General features: G+C 43.2%; 1 protein-coding gene across 1 annotated transcript; it reads right to left on the reverse strand.

The window, feature by feature from the left end:
- Window positions 1–11,067: 11,067 nt before the first annotated feature.
- On the reverse strand, window positions 11,068–19,149 carry LOC133895507 (leucine--tRNA ligase, chloroplastic/mitochondrial). The gene is made up of 20 exons (XM_062335890.1): window positions 18,759–19,149; window positions 18,362–18,506; window positions 18,206–18,262; window positions 17,381–17,500; window positions 17,069–17,173; window positions 16,698–16,921; window positions 16,536–16,602; window positions 16,304–16,458; window positions 15,542–15,803; window positions 15,265–15,459; window positions 14,567–14,646; window positions 14,261–14,323; window positions 14,092–14,173; window positions 13,609–13,686; window positions 13,429–13,530; window positions 13,172–13,344; window positions 12,923–13,100; window positions 12,176–12,253; window positions 11,764–11,895; window positions 11,068–11,529 (listed from the first exon to the last, which is right to left on the reverse strand). The coding sequence occupies exons 1-20, from the start codon at window positions 19,079–19,081 to the stop codon at window positions 11,296–11,298; spliced, it is 2,853 nt and encodes a 950-aa protein (XP_062191874.1). The 5' UTR covers window positions 19,082–19,149; the 3' UTR covers window positions 11,068–11,295.
- Window positions 19,150–19,158: the final 9 nt, after the last annotated feature.

Raw genomic sequence — 19,158 nt, forward strand, 5'->3', positions numbered from 1 at the left:
GGGGTGGCCGCCAGCGTGGCTCCTTAGTCATGCCAACGAGATTAGTGTGACCAAGACAGGAGTCACGAAAAAGAGTCAGCGTGATCAAAGAGTCTACTTCCTAAAATTTTAGATTCCCATGCCAAAGAGTCTGACGTGACCAAAGGCACACTGGCGAACCTTGTGCTCCACCAGCAGCACCATCTACCCCTCCCTTCTCACTGCCATGGCCTGCAGGGTCCCTCAGCATGCAGTGGTCATGCGGTACCGCCTCGCCAGTGTGCTATCCTCCACGACGATGTCATACTGCACGTACCCGAGCCCCATGTCGCGCGTGAGCACCCGAAAGTCCTACATGGACTTCTTGTCCAGCCCGCACCACCACGGCCCCCACGCGAAGGAGCACTAGGTTCGCCAGCCCTGCGCCATGCACGCCCACCAGCACGTCGCACGAATTCACCAGCCGCGCAAAGGAGGGCAGGTCAGCTTGCTACTCTGCATCGCCGCCGACCACCTTGTACCCCAGAGCGGTGGCTGTCCGCGTGATGGCGCCAACGTTGGTGAACGTTCTGGTCACCTTCTGGGTGATGATGAGCAGCCTGGGTGGGAGTACTGGTTGTCGTCACAGCCGTGGAGCTGAATGGCCGTGTCTCTCGTTAGGTCGTAGGATCTCTAGGCGAGGCGGTCGAAGTCGGACATGGAGTACTCACCGCGTCGACGCTCATTTCCTTGTGGAACTCGAGGCCGACAATCACGTGAGGGTAGCAGAGCACGCTCCTGCTTCCTCTCTCCATGTCGATGATGTCGTGGCGGGAGAACCCATGGAGCATCGGCCAAAACTTGTTGAGACACCACGGTTGGGCGTCGCTGATGAGGAGATGCACGTCGCCGCCGAACCGGCGCGTCGTGATCAACAGAGGGACAAGGACATCGGCGAGGTCATGGAACATGTTGCCCGCGTAGTCGCCAACTGAGAAGACGACTGCAGGGGTGGCGTGCTTGGCCGTGCACCGAGGAGCAGCGTGACCGGTACGATGTGATGCGGCGATCGTAACCTCAATGACGCGGGCGAGCGCGTGGCGATCGTTCTTCCTTGCATGTGGCTTCATCCTCCATGACTGATGCCTCGCCGAGGGATGGAGGAGGATGATGGTGGAGTTGGGAAGGACACAGACGTCTTCTTTCAGCTCCCAAACATCCGACCTTGGGCTTAAGAAGTCACAAAGCTCCGGCCCTCTGTTTCTGTCTGCAGCATGAAAAGCACTTTAGCCTTCTAAATGACATTCCTAAAATTTCTTCTATTTGATTCTCGAGTGGGAGGTCCAAAATGTCATATTACTAGTATATATATTTGCAGAATATGAGCCATGAATGTAGAAAAAATTCAGATATGAATTTACAGCTTGTATATAGCTAACAAGAAGCATATAATTTCTCTGAATGTTCTGGGTCTAAATCTGATTATGCTCAAACATACCTGAAAGATGAGAGCCTATCCTACCGTGTTCCCACATTACTGAAGAAACCGAACCTACTGAAAACAACAAGCTCACTACAAATGCAACGATACAAGAAAGAAAGTAACATCACACTGGTGGAGAGATAAGCATCTCATGGGTGATAGAATGGAGCCATTGAGGGGCTCTGGCAACCGGCCACCCCCATCCTCTCTAACCCAAATCCTCTCCAAAATCCACACTAAATCTCCACAAAACTCAGCGCAGCTCCAATCCATCCTTCCTCCTCACCACCAGTTTCATCCCTGTCCAGCTCATTTTGGGAAGATGAAGGCGAGTTCGTTCCAGAGATTTCAGAAGCTATGCAAGCTGTCGAGGTGGAGAGGGCAGATCCAGCAGATCTGTGGCAAGACCCGGTAGCTTTGAACCCCCTAGCGCACCAGAACCGCAGCACCAACCAAGATGCAGTTGTTGGCTTCGCCTTCGACGCCGGTCATGGAGTTTCTATGGTGTCAAAAGGAACATACCCCTATGATTCGCAGATCTTTGAGCTTCAACCCCACCCCCACCCCTATGATGGTAACCAACTAACTCCACTACATCGTGAGGTCGTCTTGCTCCAACTTCACCGGATGGAGTCCCTGTCTGTTTGCGAAGTAATGGAACTAAGCAGCAGCAGGAACAAGGCCAAGCATGACTTCATTGTAGTAGCAGGAACAAGACCAAGCAGCGGGAGGAGCAAGACTACCCACGCGAAAGGGGAAACATGCCTCCTTCGCAAACAAGTAAACATCAAATCCAGCAGACATGCTCAACTATTTTTAATCAGCTCAAGTCTGCCCTACGAATTCAATGTCTGGCATATTGCAAGCAAATGCCTCTAGAATCTAGTCAAGCAAAGAAATCCAAGAAAGGCAAAGTGTAGGATTTCTCTATTTCAAGGAGGGATGGCAACACCTCAGAGCCAAGCCTTGCATATCATGCCCATGCTTCTACATGCACCATTTCTAGGCTACCTTGTGCAGAATCATCAGCTGCAACGAAGCGAAGGGCTCGAGGAGAACAGGATAAGACCATGAACATTGAAGAGTGTACTATAGTAAAGCCAAAATTTTGGTGGAGGAAATACTTTTCACATTCAAGTCGCTCCATGAGAGAGCATCACACGGTTAGCAGCTTACTAAAGCAAGACCACTATTTAAGAAGTTTGCATGGCAGAAGTTTTAATTGCCTCACAAGAGATCATCGTGTAGCTGAGTGCAGGGACCCAACAAAATGCTAGAAGTGCAGAGAATCAGGCCATCTTGCAACAAAATGCCTTGAAGTCTCTAAGAAAACCCAAACACCTCAAGACCAAGCAACCCACAACCAAACCCACCATCAACAAAGAAGTCATTCGTATCTTCAAGTGCTCAAAGGAAACATCCAACATCAACACTCTGTTTCAGGCAACTACTCTGCTCTTGCAAATCGATCCTACCTCCAGACACTTTTGAACAATCTGCACCAGCCCAACCTCTGCAGAGATAATCCAGGTAAGGTCCCAGCTGTGAGCTTGAAGATGTTGGCGCCGCTCTAGGGGGACCCTTCAGCTGTGAGCAAGAAGTTGTTGGTGCCAGTCGACAGGGGCCAATCTCCTAGGCTGCTTGTCCATCATTTCGGCAGACAGCTGGAGGCACGCTGGGATTGCAACAGAGACATTGAAGACAGAGATGATGACACGAGGTGGGCTCGACGGCGCAGGATTTCTTCACCCCGGTCATGTGCCACTCACTGTGACCCTGGGTTCGCAGCACCACGTAGAGAGGAGCGGGGGAGGCCACTACATTGCGACTTCGGAAGGCGTCATGCTCATTCTGGCCCATCCTTGCGTAGTAGTTCGCTGTCGTGCAAGTGGGTTCAATCCAACGTGCTGCAATCCTCCATTAAAGGTGGCTCTTGATGGAGGATCTGAGGTCAAACAAGCGCGTCAACTTCGCCTCGCCGGTGGCATTTGTGTTGAGAGGTGCAAGTGGTACGTGGGGCGCTGAGGTACTGAACGAGGAGAACAACTGCTCTTTGAGCAACAAGAGCAGCCACATGTCTGGCCTGGTGCCGGACAAGGCTGTGGGCTTACACGCTGACAAGCAAACATAGATTATCAACAATTTGCTGGCAGAGCTACACAAGGGGTTTAAGGTGGAAACAAAGGTTTGAGCAGAGCATAGACCATGCCTATCGCTGACCTGGTTCCCTGTACCACCAGTGCAGTTTGATCCCAAAGCGAGGCGGGATGGTGGGCCGCACCATGGTGGCTACCTCTCAACATGTTCATTTCGCTTCTCCCATCGCCACTTATCTGGAATCCAGAACAAGTGATCATAAAAGGAAGATTTCCACTCTGATGCATGATGCTTTTAATTTGTTTGGCCAGACAGACCACTTCCCAGTCAAATTTTACAACCCCATGCTAGACGAGTGCTGTATTTTTTCTGTGGTTCTAGGATTAATAGACTTACCTTCGAGCATCGACGGCCCTATGGTGGCATTCTCAGCCTACACCCCTGTTCTGGTGCCTCTGGAGACGGCCATAGCTTCCGGTCATTGCTCACTGGAACACGCAAGTCCCTAGGACGGCTGCGGTGATAATGGCCATGCAACAAAGGTTCATGAGACAACGGCTCCATCCGGCAAGTATCTACTACACTCGACCTTCCGCTCTTGGCCTAGCCTCCTACCTCCCCAAAATCACCGATGCCACGATCTAAAAAATCCTCTTCTCATCCATCCAGCATGGTCCGATGTAGAGATCGCATAAAACCAAGATCCAGCTCCGACAAAACAACCTTACAACTAGCAAGCGAGGTGCTCGCTAAGAAGTTGGGTGTCCTTTTCGAGCACTCCTCTGGACGGTGGTCCTACGTGTGCCACTCCGGTTAGCGTGCCCATGTGCAACGCCTCACCCTACAAGCTCTAGTGTGCCACGTTGGCCAACATGCTAGAGAGTGTCACTCCGACCGGCAACCCTGCAAACGTTGATCAAGATGATGAACCTGTGAGCGATGGCCTAGCTTGTGACCTCGTGTGTGCCATGCCGGCAAATGCTTAGATTGCTTCACCAGTCATCTTCGCGAGCGTCACACTATGCACCCCCACATGTTGTGGGTCTACTCCAGAAAGCGACGCAAGATGGGTGGAGGTGTTATGGTACCTCCAGTTGATGCAGAACCCTCCTCCCCTCGCACACCGGCCGCTGCTCATTTCATCTCAAGTGTCACCAGGCTGGTGGACTACATCCTGCCCCAACCGATCATCCAGAACTGACAAAATAAATGTCTTCCACCTGCTTTAGTGCCTCGATGCAACCAGTAGGTCGTCGGTGCTGGCCCTTGTTCTGTAGGATCAGCAATCTCTAATGCTAAAAAATGTGTGATGAGGAGCATGGTCTTTATTACTAATAGGTATCAAGTGGATCAACAATCTCAAGACGCATATAGTAGGGTGTTTGAAGGGACTCTCTCTCAGACGCATCTTATTGCGCTCGCTACCCTTTTTGGTTGGATGGCAGGTGAGGCCGAGGATGTCATGTCCACTGAAAAGGTCATAGTGTTGAGTTGAATCCCTCCTCCTCATTTGGTGGTCTCTACCTGTAAACTTTCCCAATGAATCCTTCAAACATTTTAATCTAAAATGCGCGTGGGCTTAACCAAGTGGACCAGTGAAACTCTGTTCATGATGTGGTCTTGTCCTCCAAGGCGGACATAGTTTGTTTACAAGAGACAAAGACCGCTACAATCTCTCGCCGCCTCTTGCTCACCGTGTTGGGTCTGATTTTTATCAACATGTAGCCCTACCGGCTGTTGGCACAAGAGGGGGCATCTTAGTTGCATGGAAAAGATCAATGTGCCAAGCTATCAGTATCTGGATTGATGCACACTCGGTCTCAGTCCAATTTGTCGAACACGAAGGTTACAATTGGTGGTTCACAGGGGTATATGGGCTTCAAGAAGACGCTGAGAAAATCATGTTCCTACAAGAACTCCATGATCTTTGGGCTTTATGTGATGGTCCATGTCTTGTGATCGAGGATTTCAACTTGATTTATCAGGCGGCGGACAAAAACAACACAAACCTGAATAGGGCTATGATGGGTTGCTTCTATCGTTTGATTGATGACAATGAGCTAAAGGAGATCCCTCTACTGGGTCGCAGGTTCACATGGTCCAATGAGTGTGAGTCTCCTACTCTCATTCGGCTCAACAAGGCTTTTTTTTCTGGCAGACTAGGAGGAGATTTTCCCGGATTCCATTCTACAGAGTTCAGCGTCCATGGTCTTCGACCATTGCCCTTTGATCCTAGGCCTTCAGGTCGACACACGAGGCAAAAGAAGTTTCCATTTTGAAATTTTTTGGCCTAAAGCGAAATTGGGAGGCTACAGTTGATAGCTCTTGCCCGGTCGAGCGAGTTTTCATCAAACTGTAGTGCCTATGCAGAGGCCTACAAAGCTGGAGTCGGTGGAAGGTGGGCAACATTAGAACTCAACTTGCAATGGCAAAAGAGGTGCTCCACTGTTTGGAGATTGCCTGTGACTCCCAGTGTTTGTTGCGAAAGAAGCTAAAGCATCTTTGTCGTGGACTGACCTCCCTTGAGCACACGATCGCCCAATTGCGCTCCCGCATCCTCTATATCAAGGAAGGGGATGCCAACACCTCCTTTTTTCACAAGCAAGCCAGATTTCGAAAAAGGAAGAACTTCGTGGCAAAATTTCTTATGGATGATCAAATTGTCACAAGTCAAGAAGCGAAGCAGGCTGCTATTTTCAACTTCTCTCAATCTCTTGGGTACAGCCGAGCAAAGGGAAATTTCCTTGGATCTCTCTCTGTTTCATGCACACCACCATGATCTGGTTTTCCTAGAGGAGCCTTTCTCCAAGGACAAAGTCTGGGCTACCGTTAAGGACCTTCCTTTGGATAAGGTCTCGAGCCCGGACGGTTTTACCGATCGGTTCTACAAGACCTATTGGAAGCTTATTAAAGACGATATTATGAGCGCATTGTTGGCTGTCCAGCAGGGGCGCACCTCCAAAGTAAAGGATTTTGCCCCATAAGTTTGATCCATGGTTTTACAAAATTAGTTGCAAAGCTATTGGCTAACTGGCTAGCCCCTCATTTACCTTCCATGGTTTCTACCAACCAAAGTGCTTTTGTTCAGGGAAGATGCATACACGACAATTTTCTCCTTGTCCAACAGACGGCTAAGTGTTTAAACCATCGAAAGGAGCCTCATATTCTTCTCAAATTGGATATATCAAAAGCGTTCGACTCCGTCTCTTGGCCCTTCTTACTAGAGGTTTTACAAAGTTTAGGTTTCGGACATCGGTGGTGTAACCTTCTATGCAGCTTACTAAACACCTCTGCCACTTGTATATTGCTTAATGGTGAGCCGGGCGATGTTATCACTCACCGGTGAGGACTCAGGCAAGGAGATCCCCTCTCCCCCATGCTATTAATTTTATTCATGGATGTGTTGAACTCTTTGATTTGTCGGGCCTATGAAGAACATTTGCCTCAGTCGCTCTCGATCCGTGGGGTGCAGCACAATATATCTATGTTTGTGGATGTAGTTTTGTTCCTCCGCCCAACCATTGAGGACCTAGACTTGATCAAACAAGTGTTTGGTATCTTTGGTAAAGCTTTGGGCCTCAAGACCAACATCCTTAATTGCTCAATGTCTCCAATCCAATGCTAGGATGAAGATCTGGCTATCATTCATGACCTCCTACCATGTGAGGTTAAAGCTTTCTTTGCACGTATCTTGGGATCCCTTTATCCACCAAGAATTTGCCCAAGGCGCAACTTTAGCTTTTGATTGACAAGGTGGCGGATCACCTGCCACTCTGAAAAGCTTCTCTGATGAACCAGGTTGGGAGATTGACTATGGTGAATGTAGTTCTTACAGCAACACCTATCTATTCCATGATCACAATGGATCACCCTAAATGGATCTTAAAGGCGATTGGTAAATTAAGGCGTTGTTTTCTTTAGAAGGGCCAAGAGCAAGCTCACAGCGGCAATTGCTTGGTTTTGTGGCAAAGGGTGTGTCGGCCTATTGAGTTTGGGGGACTGGGCATACTTGACCTCCCTACTCTTAGTTAGGCACTTCGTATCCGTTGGTTGTGGCTACGAAAAACAGAGCCGACTTGCCCCTGAACTGGGTTGCATTTGCATATTCATCCCAATGCAAAGGCGCTCTTTGACATGGCTGTAATGTCCACGGTTGAAGATGGCACAAATACTAAATTCTGGACATATATGTGACTGCATGGTAAGTCCATATCAGAAGTGGTGCCCAACCTAGTCGCTTTGATCCCTCGACGAGCTATTAACATGAGGACTGTGGCACAAGCTCTCCATCAAAGGAAATGGGTGTCTGACATTAGAGGAGGCGTATCCGTGCAAGCTCTTGATGACTACCTGCATCTATGGGAGTTTTTAGAAAAATTTACCTTACAGCAAGGTGTTCAAGATTAGCATGTTTGGAGGCTGAATAACTTGGGTATGTACGCAAGCAAATCAGCCTACGGTACTTTCTTTGTTGGGTCCATTAGATGGATGCCTTGGAGACGAGTATGGAAGACTTGGGCACCTCCTCATTGTAGGTTCTTTATATGGCTTGCCACCCTTAACCGGTGCTGGACAACGGACCGACTTGCGAAGTGTGGGCTACCGCACCCGGTGGTATGTCCTCTTTGTGATCAAGCCGATGAAACAATGCAACACATTGGTTTCTTGTGTGTTTGCTCAGCAAGTTTGGTTCTAAGTCCTGCAAAAGTCTGGCCTACAAGGTGTGGCACCAACACCAGACACAAAGGTATTCTCTAGCTGGTGGTACCGCACGGTTAAGTGGTTGGACAAGCAATCCCGCAAAGGCCTCAACTCACTCATCATCTTGGTGGCTTGGGAACTTTGAAAGCACCGAAATGACTGTGTCTTTAATGACGCTTCATCAAGTGTGAATGTGGTGCTGCTGACTGCGGCTGATGAGGGTGCTTTGTGGTGTGCTGCTAGAGCCCCACACCTCTGCAGCCTCCTACCAAGGTAGAATAGTGGGGCCCTACATCTTGCATAGGTCACTTTTAATCCATTGTGGTGTGAATGTAATTTCCAGTTTAACGGTGTGCGTGGGTGTGTTTTTTGTTTTTGTACTTCGTACTTTTCTTCTTCTTAATGGAATGGCACGCAACTCTCCTAGCGTTTAAGAAAAAAACATCACACTGGTGGAAAACTAGAAATAAGATTAAGAGGCCAGGGTCAGTGCAAGAACTTACATGTTTGCAGAGGAACCCACATAATGGCCGAACATTGGCACAAGAATGCATCCTGCAAGCAGTACCAATCCAATCTTGACAGTAAAATTCCTGATAATTTTCTTCTCATAAGCCATATCCTGCAATGCTAAGACCTTCATCTATAATTGGTACACAAAATGGTAAGGACATTCTCTGAGTTATTGCTATGCTTATATTCTTCTCCATCAGATCTAAAGAACCTTCTAATGTTCCTCTGTTAGTTCAAACATCTGAATTATAAAAGTGGTGTTTGTTGAAGAGAGGTTCTTCAGGAGTCAACAACAGAACAAGTAACGCGTGCCCTGATTGGGATATCGTGCAAAGTTAGATGAGCAAACTCAACGAATAAAAGAACAACAAAAAAACAAACTATGTGTCTCCCTCACCTTTTGGTTTGATAGGAATGTGGTTATTGTGCATTGATGTTGAAAGGCTCCATGTTTGTTACAGTAGAAAGAGAATTTAGCAGAATACTCACTCAAAAGAAGCAGAAAGGATCTGCAGTTTGTTTGCTTATCAAAGTGTATCCCGAGATAAAAATTTCAAATTAAACTACTGAAAATGGTTTTTTGGAACTTATAAGAGTACCACATGGGTAAATAAAATCTAGTACAGGAAACAGAGCATGATGCACAAACAAATAAGAACAAAGTAATAGCGAAATCTGAATGGGTACCTGTTCAGAATTAGTTGCAGCAGAATGATGGACACAAAAGAACCAGATCGCGATAAAAAGGTCAACATCAGTGGTTGTTAGGTGTTAGACTGAAGAGTCTGGTTCCGGTCAAGGTTTACAAAACTGTTTGGAGCACAAAAACCGATATCCGGCGGTAACCGAAAAATCGCGGTTGTCACGATGACTGCTCGAAATTCGACAAGAATTCGCTCAAAATTTACTCGGTCAAATTTAAAATTTGGCGAGAATTCGGACCGAATCGACCGAACGGTAACCGCTCGGTTTGCACCGGTTACCGAGCGGTTTCGTCGATTTATCGAGTGTATTTTCCGTATTGTCAGTAACCGCTCAGTTTTATCGGTAATGTTCAGTTTTAGCGATTTATCGAGCGGTTTTCTCGAATTTTAGTGATGTTAAAAAAACCAAAAAAAATAGTTCAGCCTTGTAAAATCAATAACTAATTCATCTTAGCTTCAAATCAAGTAAAATATTTTTTTGTTGGTTTTCTTGTAACATGATCTACAAGATAAAAGTATTTATACTTATAAAAAAAGTTGAATATTTTCTATAAGAAAATATATTTGCTAAAGCAAGTTAAATGTATAGTTTACTCTTTGCTAATCCGAATCATGAAACCAATTTTGTTAGTATTTGTACATGATTTATGTCTTTTAAAAATACAAAAACTCATGGAATAGTTATTGTAATATGTAGGATTATATAAATATATTGTAACTAGATTAATTCATAACTAAATCATCACACCTCTAAAATTAGTGAAGCTACTTTTATTAGTTTACTTATAATATACTTTATGTAGAAAAAATAATGGTAGACATGAAAAAGTTAATTACAGTGTTGTTTCTTAACATATTCATTTTATGCCTCTGAACTTTGTAAAAATCATGGAGAAATTAATAAAATTCTAACCAAATTGAAACCAATTTTAAAGATCCTCTTAAGATACATCCTGCACAAGAAAAATATGTGTTTGTATGTTAGGCTTTTTCTTAACATGAGTTAACAAATGAGTTGCGCGCTTCAAATTTTTCCTTTTTTTTCAAACTTCCTCCCTATGGAATGTGATGCAAACAACAATATTTTTGAAAGAAAAAAATTCGCAAAAGTTCTTAGAATTGTCTCTAGTTTTTTTAGAATTTTTTTCTGATTTTTTTTAATTCAAATTCAGTAACCGATCTGTTTATATTATCGGAGCGGAACGTTAAGGTTGGTTACCATGAATTTTGAGCGGTAACCGACGAATTTGTTAACCTGGTTCCAGTTAGGTAGTCCAATCCTTTGTTAGTGAAGAACTATATGGAGGATTCTGCTCATAGTCAAATCCTCCTTGCCAACATCTGAAGCAACATATGGACCGAAGAACTGAATCTCATAAACTAGTAATAAAAAAAAACTTAACCACAGAGAGAAGACATCCCTTAACTTTATTTTAAGAGAAGGGAGTACCGAACTCTTTAAAGAGATACTCACATGACTTGAGAGCACCCGGATTCGAGCCTACCAACCGAGCTATTGTTCGGTTCGCACTAGTAATGAAAATAGATAGCATATTGTGTTAGACTGTTTGGTGCAACAGTACTTTTAAGTTTTAGCATTCCCAACAAGAGTAACCTTGAATTTCACTTTATTAAAAAGCTTCTTCTGATCTCCAATGGAAATTGTATTCCAAGAGGACAAAAAAGGTTCCTTGCAAATAAATCATGATTCCACAAATTTGCAGTAACTGCAAATGTTATAAAAGGATCAGAATTTACAGATTTGTTAAGTCTCCATAATCTCTACCAACTACTCCTCAAGGATTCTTAGCAAGGTCAACGGAAAAGCAAGAGCAATTATCAGGTCCTTGCCTTTTGTTGATCTAGGATAACATTCAAGATCCTTCCAGGCACATAAATTCTCTTCCGGATGCCCTTTCCAGCAAAATATTTGGAGAGTTTCTCATCTGAGGCTGCTATTTGGAATGCATCATCCTCAGAACACGCTTTGTCAACAAGGATTGTACCCCTGGTCTTCCCATTGATTTGGACGGGGAGTACAAGCTTTGATTCCTCCAGGTACTCACTTTTTGCCTAGGCAAGAAAGAAACAGCTCAGTAAAGTTTTCTGATTTGCCACAAAACACAAGATTTCACACCCATGGGCAAGCCATTGCTGTTTATGCTTATTCAAATTAGGTTGTTTTGGTGCCTAGCAATCCATTGCTGCACAAGCAGTTCACACTTTCTGACTAAATCTTGAATCAACAACGTATGTCACTTAGCAACAAGGAGATGATGCGCCGAAGCAGGGTAGATTTAAGCTTACCTCTGGAAAGTGTTCATAGGCCAATGATTGTGAGTGTCCAAGGCGGAACCAAAGCTCCTCAGCCAAGTGTGGTGCAAAGGGTGAAAGCAGCAGAACAAAGGATTCAATAACAGACTTTGGTTGCGTTTCCCACTGTAAGAGAAAATAAGAGTTGCATCAAGTTATAAGTTCTTTTATAAATCATCGAATATACACTTTTATGCTCCCTCTATATATAAATGCAGGTCATTTTGGGCATGGCGTGATCTAATAGAAGAAACTTTGACTAGTAATTTCTATTTCTGGTAAAAATAGTAAAATATAGAGCATAACAGACATACATGGTGATAGGTATATTAATTCTACTTTCACTCGATCAATCCAGATATATTTTCTAATATTCGTAGTCAAATTTTGAAAAGTTTGGCTCCACCTTGTATGCAGCATTCACAAACTCCATCATTGCAGAAATTGCAGTGTTAAATCTTGTTTCTTGAATTTCCTCTGAGACCTACAAACCAAATAATAGTCAGAGTTGACATCAACCACAATCAGTCAATCACAACAGCACAAATTGGACGAAAAAAATGATCACCGAATAACCATGTTCTGCAGCAGGACCACACTGAAGATTCTGATAATAAAAACTTGAAATAGGAATGCAGAGCCATATGTAACGACAGAATCTGTTTGTGTCAATACCACTTGTGCATGGGAGCTTTTCAAATGGCAACTGATAAAGAAGTATAAAACTAGTCCACCTCCATATTAAGGTCTAATAACTTTAAAATAACTAAAATGGCAGGTTGCATGAGTTATGGGATGAATTAGTGCATATCCTTTACTCCCACACAGCAACCTGAATGTTGATTTTCTATCTTATTGTGTACTTGGAAGTTGGAGGACATTAGTGCTATGGCCAGGAGTTACCGTGCATGCACACTATTCACGTGAACAGTAAACGTGACAGTGTTGCAAAGTGGAGGAAATTTTCTTCATCACCAAGTTCATCTATTTCCTAAATAGCTTGATTAGTTTCTTGTTAGAGATTAGATTGATTTGATTACATTAGAAGTTCCCAAAACAAATAGCTAATACGCTCAACATTTTGCATGGTTTACAATTCAGAGTGCATGAGTGAAAAGAATGTTAACTGACCATGGTGGCAATTGTGACCTACCCTTGCAATACATTTGTGAAGAACTCGAAGCTGATCCAAGGTTGGTTCATCTCCAGTAGTCATGGTACCATCATTATATGATCCATCAGGTAATGGTGGGCCAACTATGAGTCTCCAAGTCCTTCCCAGAAACCGATGCACACCTTCAATTCCCCCGGTGCTCCATGTTTTTGAATCTCTGTAAGTATCAAATATCTCGTTAGCTTTCTATAAACAGTTGCATTTTCATCTGTAAATAATTATACACACCTTAATGGCCCCATGAACATTTCATATAAGCGAAGAGAATCAGCACCATATTCTGAAACCACATCATCAGGGTTGATGACATTCCCTCGACTTTTACTCATTTTGTAGGCACGGGCATTTAGACGAATGTTTGGATCATCCTTTAGCACATAATGATCTCCAACTTTTGTAACCTTGCAAAAATTGAAGCAGACAAAAATCAAACTCCAACCTTTTATCACACCAATTGAATAGCGAATACAAGTACCAGAGCAGACCTTATCTGCAGGTACTTTTTCTTGGTAGCAATCAATCAAACTTGAGTTCGAGTCTGCAGAAACCCATCTGCCTTCGTTGTGTCTATATGCAGTATACTCAACCTGTTACAGCATTTATTAGGAGCAATTGAAATCATTGGCTAACATGTGGAAATTCTGACAGAAAGCAGTGTCACCTACTTCTCCTAGTATTAATCCTTGATTTATCAGGCACTTGAAGGGCTCTTTAGTGGAGACTATGCCCATATCATACAGAACCTAAGAAACACCATTTAGTTAGAATAGGGAAGGCCAAACAATAATAGTGTATGGTAGAATAAGGGAGAAAAACAATTGGAAAGCAGATAGCAACCACTGGTCCCTAGATTTCGTGAGAACAGCGAAATTTGGCTAACAGGAGCCAAATTTCTGCTCTACATTGTATAACTTCAAAAATAGACAATTCAGGCTTCATGGTTGTTTTCAGGACTTCATGCACCAAAAACCCTACTCATCTTCAACCAGCAAAACCAAATAGTATTGCAAAGATGTTAGCACTCATAACAAGATATCAACAAATTAAGCTACAAGGTCTGCATAGATTGGCACAATAGATAGCAAATTTATCGCCTTTAATGAAATTCAAGAAGGGTTAAAAGTTTGTATTTTAACAAAAAATAGAACCTTATGCCAAAATCTCGCATAAAGCAAGTGCAAGACAGAATGTTCAGCACCACCAACATAGATGTCAACTGGACCCCAATACCTGTATGATATCAAAAACAGAAAAAATAGTTAGTTTCACCATACAGCACACCCCTTAATGGAGATCACACATGAAACAAGGATGTACCTTTCTTTAGCCTTATCAACCAAAATACTGGAATTTTTGGGATCCATGAATCTCAAATAGTACCTGAAATAATCATTTAACACCATAAAAGATATAAGGGTTTACAAGCCACTCAAAAACCAGAAAGTACATGTTTCAACGATTTGGGGACAGAGCTTTTCAAATGAGAGGATGATGTTGGCAATTAATGCACTCTTCCATGAGCCAGTATGTACATTGCAAAAAAGTTCCTATTATAAAATAAAACTTCTCCAAGCACTCACTAGATTATTATAGATACAGCCATTAGATTACGACAGAAGTTACCAGCATGATCCAGCCCATTGTGGCATGGTGCTTGTTTCTCTTCTTGCAGGCTTCCCAGATAAAGGATCGATGGTTCTAACCTGAAAAGGCAGTAAAACAGTTAAATAGGTGTGCTCGGTATAGGCAAGGGTAAAAGAAACTTAAATGCAAATTTTGCCAACAGAGAAAGAGGCAAACTTTTACTGACAAGCAGTAGTTTAATTAAATTTCATGACACCGGTAGGCTGATGTTTTTTGTAGCTTCAAACAATCAATGTTAACATCAACCAATTTCTTTCTGGCTAACTAAACGACACGGTGATGAATGATGCAGGATGGGCAAAATAACAGAGATGAAATGCAACTTTTGGGAACTAGGCTCTACAAGTCTTCTGTTTGCAAGTTATACATTTTCTAATGCAATTTTGGGATTCACAAAATAAAAATATAATATCATTTTTTTTTCCTTTGCAAACTTCCTTTTCTTAACTTTTGTGCAAATATTCTTTTATGGGGACTCCTATCTAACTCAAACAATGGTTGCCTCTTTCTTCCACCCTTCTACATCTCAAGCAACCATGGCTCTGTACTCCCCTTCCCCGTTTGACTTTCTGATTTGATTCCCTTTTCTTCCATTACGATTATTTTAGATTTCCACTGATCTATTAGCATTGCACAAAGGACAATATTTCTCAGTATCAAACAGCTTATACTCATACCCAATTTGTTGCTTTGGTCAAAGGCGGCTCCCCAGTACCAGTGGGAGTGAAGTCATCCAATTCAGGAAGAGTTAGAGGCAACTCATTTTCTGAAAGAGGCACCATTTCATTGGTATCATCAAGGTAAATAACAGGAAAAGGCTCCCCCCAATAGCGCTGTCTGGCAAAAAGCCAATCTCGAAGCTTGTAGTTTACCTGGTAGTTGATTCTGCTCAATTAAACCCTCATGAAAGTAGTATGCACAACATTATTATATGGTGAAGTAGGATGAAAGCACCTTTTTCTTTCCAAAACCATTACTCTCTACCCACTCAATAACTTTCATAGCAGCATCTTGGGAAAGAATTCCGTTAATATCTAATCCAGATGAAGAGTTGGATGAGTTTATCATGATACCATCATCTGCATATGCCTCCACTGGATCACAATTGCCATTGGGCGGACTTACAACCTTAATGATTGGAAGTTCATATTTCATGGCGAATTCATGGTCACGGGAGTCATGTGCAGGCACTGCCATTATAGCCCCGGTGCCATAGCTGCAACAAGGCAGTTAAAAATTAGAGAGCGCAAACAGTCAAAGACAAATTAAAAAACTAAGACTAGTCTACAATTTTTTTTATTTATTTTTCCCAGTTATTTCTTAAATTTACAGAGATAAGTCCCATAATTCATTGATCAATTTTATGAGTAGCAACAATATTTTTCCAGTTGATCAGGTATCTTACATGTATCTAAATAACAAAAACAAGTTTTATGAAAAAAAAAGAAACGATACCAACCAATATTGAAAAGAATATTCATGGAGAACTGAAGTAAACAAATTCTATCATGTAGCAAGATTCTTGCCTTTAATATTACAACAAGAAGCATAAAATGTTTACTATTTAGATGTTAAAACACAGTTCTTTACCAAACTAGTCATTCTTTCATTGAGTTTCCAGCATTTGATTTATATTTTCTTTAGAAGAAGATGAAGATAACAATTGTATTGCACAACACAACATCAGAATATACAGAGAGACATATATTGACAAACCTTCCTAAAACATAATCTGCAACCCATATTGGAATGATTTCCCCAGTTGCTGGGTTCTTAGCATAAGAACCACTGAAAACACCCGTTTTTTCCTTCTGAAGATCAGTTCTTTCTAGTTCACTCTTTCTTGCTGCAAGTTCTTTGTATTCCTCTACCTGTTTCTTTTTCCAATTAGTCCACAATTTACTTCAAAGGTTGATGATGCTTAGTTGATAAGGGCAAAAGGGCATACGTGTACTCGTTGTTCCTCAGATGTTAGAGATGACAACAAATCATGCTCAGGTGCCACAACAAGATATCTGCAGCACAAAAGGTCAGCTCTATATTGTCCATCTGGGTCAACAAACTGTAGTAATATGCACAAGGTTAAAGAAAGAGAATTCAGAGTACACACGTTGCACCAAAAATTGTGTCAGGCCTTGTTGTGTAAACTAACAAATTGGCACCTAGGTCATGTCCTTCCTGGTCAACTGCAGAAAATTCAAGCTCAGCACCTTTCGATCTCCCTATCCAATTTCTTTGCATTTCTTTGATGCTATCAGGCCAATCAAGATCATTCAAATCTTCAAGAAGTCGATCAGCATAAGATGTTATCTTCAGCATCCACTGACGCATTGGCTATACAACAGAGAGGAAAATGGATAACTGTAATATGCCTTTTCAGCAGATAGGTGCTTTGCAACCATGCATTGACAAGGCTGAACATAGCTTAAAAGGAAAAGCTACACTCGCAGCAGAAACAGTTCCGCAGATTCTACAACATACCTTTCGTATAACAGGATAACCACCACGTTCACTCACACCATCTACTACTTCTTCATTCGCCAGGACAGTTCCAAGAGCAGGGCACCAATTGACCGGTACCTCGGCCTGATTGTAAGATATCAATGCCAGCCTAAAAATCATTGAAAGCCACAAATACAACACTAAGAACATAAAAACAGAATCCTAAGAGTGAATAGTACAAAGTGGTTGATCACTTGAAATGAGGGAAGTGCGAAACAGGAAGTATAACAAATGAGAATTATATTTGTAACTTAAGGTTCAACAAGCATGACAGGAACTAGTAATTCTGACCTGATAAGCCAGTCCTCTTTTCAATAGTTGAACGAAAATCCATTGTGTCCACTTATAGTAAGTTGGCTCTGTCGTAGAGATTTCACGATCCCAGTCATATGAAAAACCTAACGATTTAAGCTGCAAAATGAGAAAACATCTTTCTAATGAACTACAGGTAATCAAAATATAATGAATAATGTTTTAACTTCTCTTACAGTAGGCACATCAACATTTCATCCATGGTTCACGGTAATTACGAATGAAGTGGTAGATTAACACTTTTTTGTACTTTTTTCTCTAAATGGAATGACATAGAAATTCTTTAGTTTTCTCAAATAAAAAGGAAGTAGCGCATTATTTGCGAACTGCTCAACTGCATAGTTGATACAAATCAAACATTGCTTCAATACTGCATCAATAATTTTCAGGCTCTAATACATGCAATATGCATGATGGAGGCTATACAAAGAAGCACCCTACAAGGATTACCAAAAAAAAAAGGAATTTTCTACAAAAGAGTTACACAGGTTACTATTTTTACATCTTAACACCTGCATGCATGGTTGTATTGCTCTAGAACACTACCAATATCTTATCAACACATTAATTTTGCTATATTCATAGTGTGGCTCAAACATCAGGGCACCCTTTTAGCATAGACTAACGCAGTGAATGACTCACACTGTCTTTTTTTTTTTTTTGCAACCTAGTGGAAAGTGCAAATCATATCTAATTAGGAATGCATAAATAAGCATGAGACCGCTGTTTACTTGCTATCATGATATATACTAAATGCTAGAAGCAAAATGCACAGCAAAGACATGTATACGTGGAGTATATTACCTGTGTGCGGAAGCGTTCAATGTTCCTTTCAGTGGTAATCTTAGGGTGGGTTCCTGTCTGTGCACAGAGTACATCAGTCAGATAATAATAGTAGCACATCATAACTCTCAGAGAAGAATTAGCTAAATGAGAACATCCAGGGAAGGTCTAAACAACCTCAATAGCGTACTGCTCAGCAGGAAGACCAAATGCATCCCATCCCATCGGATGCAAAACATTGAAGCCTTTCATGCGCTTGAATCTCGACAGAATGTCAGTGGCCGTGTATCCAAGTGGGTGTCCAACATGCAACCCAGCCCCACTGCACATCAATTTTGCAAAATCATGTAAACAACAAGTAACGTGTAACGAGCAATGTGATGCTGGATGGCTTCAGGTTACTAGATAAGCCAAATTGCCGATTCCTAGTACCCTAATTCATGAATTCAGACCAAGCATGGCGCAATTACACAGTTGCACTGTTACCAATACATAGCGCTAACGAAGAAGTCGTGATGAACTCGAACAATTGAAGCACACAAATTCGCGCGGTCCGGATACATGAATAGGGCACCTGGGGTAGGGGAACATGTCGAGGATGTAGCACTTAGGCTTGGAGGTGTCGAGGCCGTCGCCGATGTCTGGGGTGCGGAACGTGCGGTTCTCCTCCCAGTGCGTCTGCCACCTCGGCTCGATCTCGTCGTACGGGTAGGCCCTCCTCGCCGCCGCCTGCACCTTCCCCGTGCCGGCCCCGGCGCCGGCGCAGCAGCGAGCCCGGAGCGGCGGGGCGCGGCGGACGGGGAGGAGGAGGATGCGGCGGCGGCGGTGGGCCGCGGCGAGTGCGGGAGGCCGCGCCTGGAGCTGGAGTTGGAGCGGCCATTGCAGCGTTAGGGCCATCGGGTTGGAGAGGAGAGGGGGCAGGAAGAGGAGTGGCCGCGGGAGCGGGCTGTGGTTGCCAAATATAAGCGAGAGGA

This window comes from Phragmites australis, chromosome 2 (genome assembly GCF_958298935.1).
Source record: "Phragmites australis chromosome 2, lpPhrAust1.1, whole genome shotgun sequence".
In the NCBI taxonomy this organism is placed as follows: Eukaryota; Viridiplantae; Streptophyta; class Magnoliopsida; order Poales; family Poaceae; genus Phragmites; species Phragmites australis.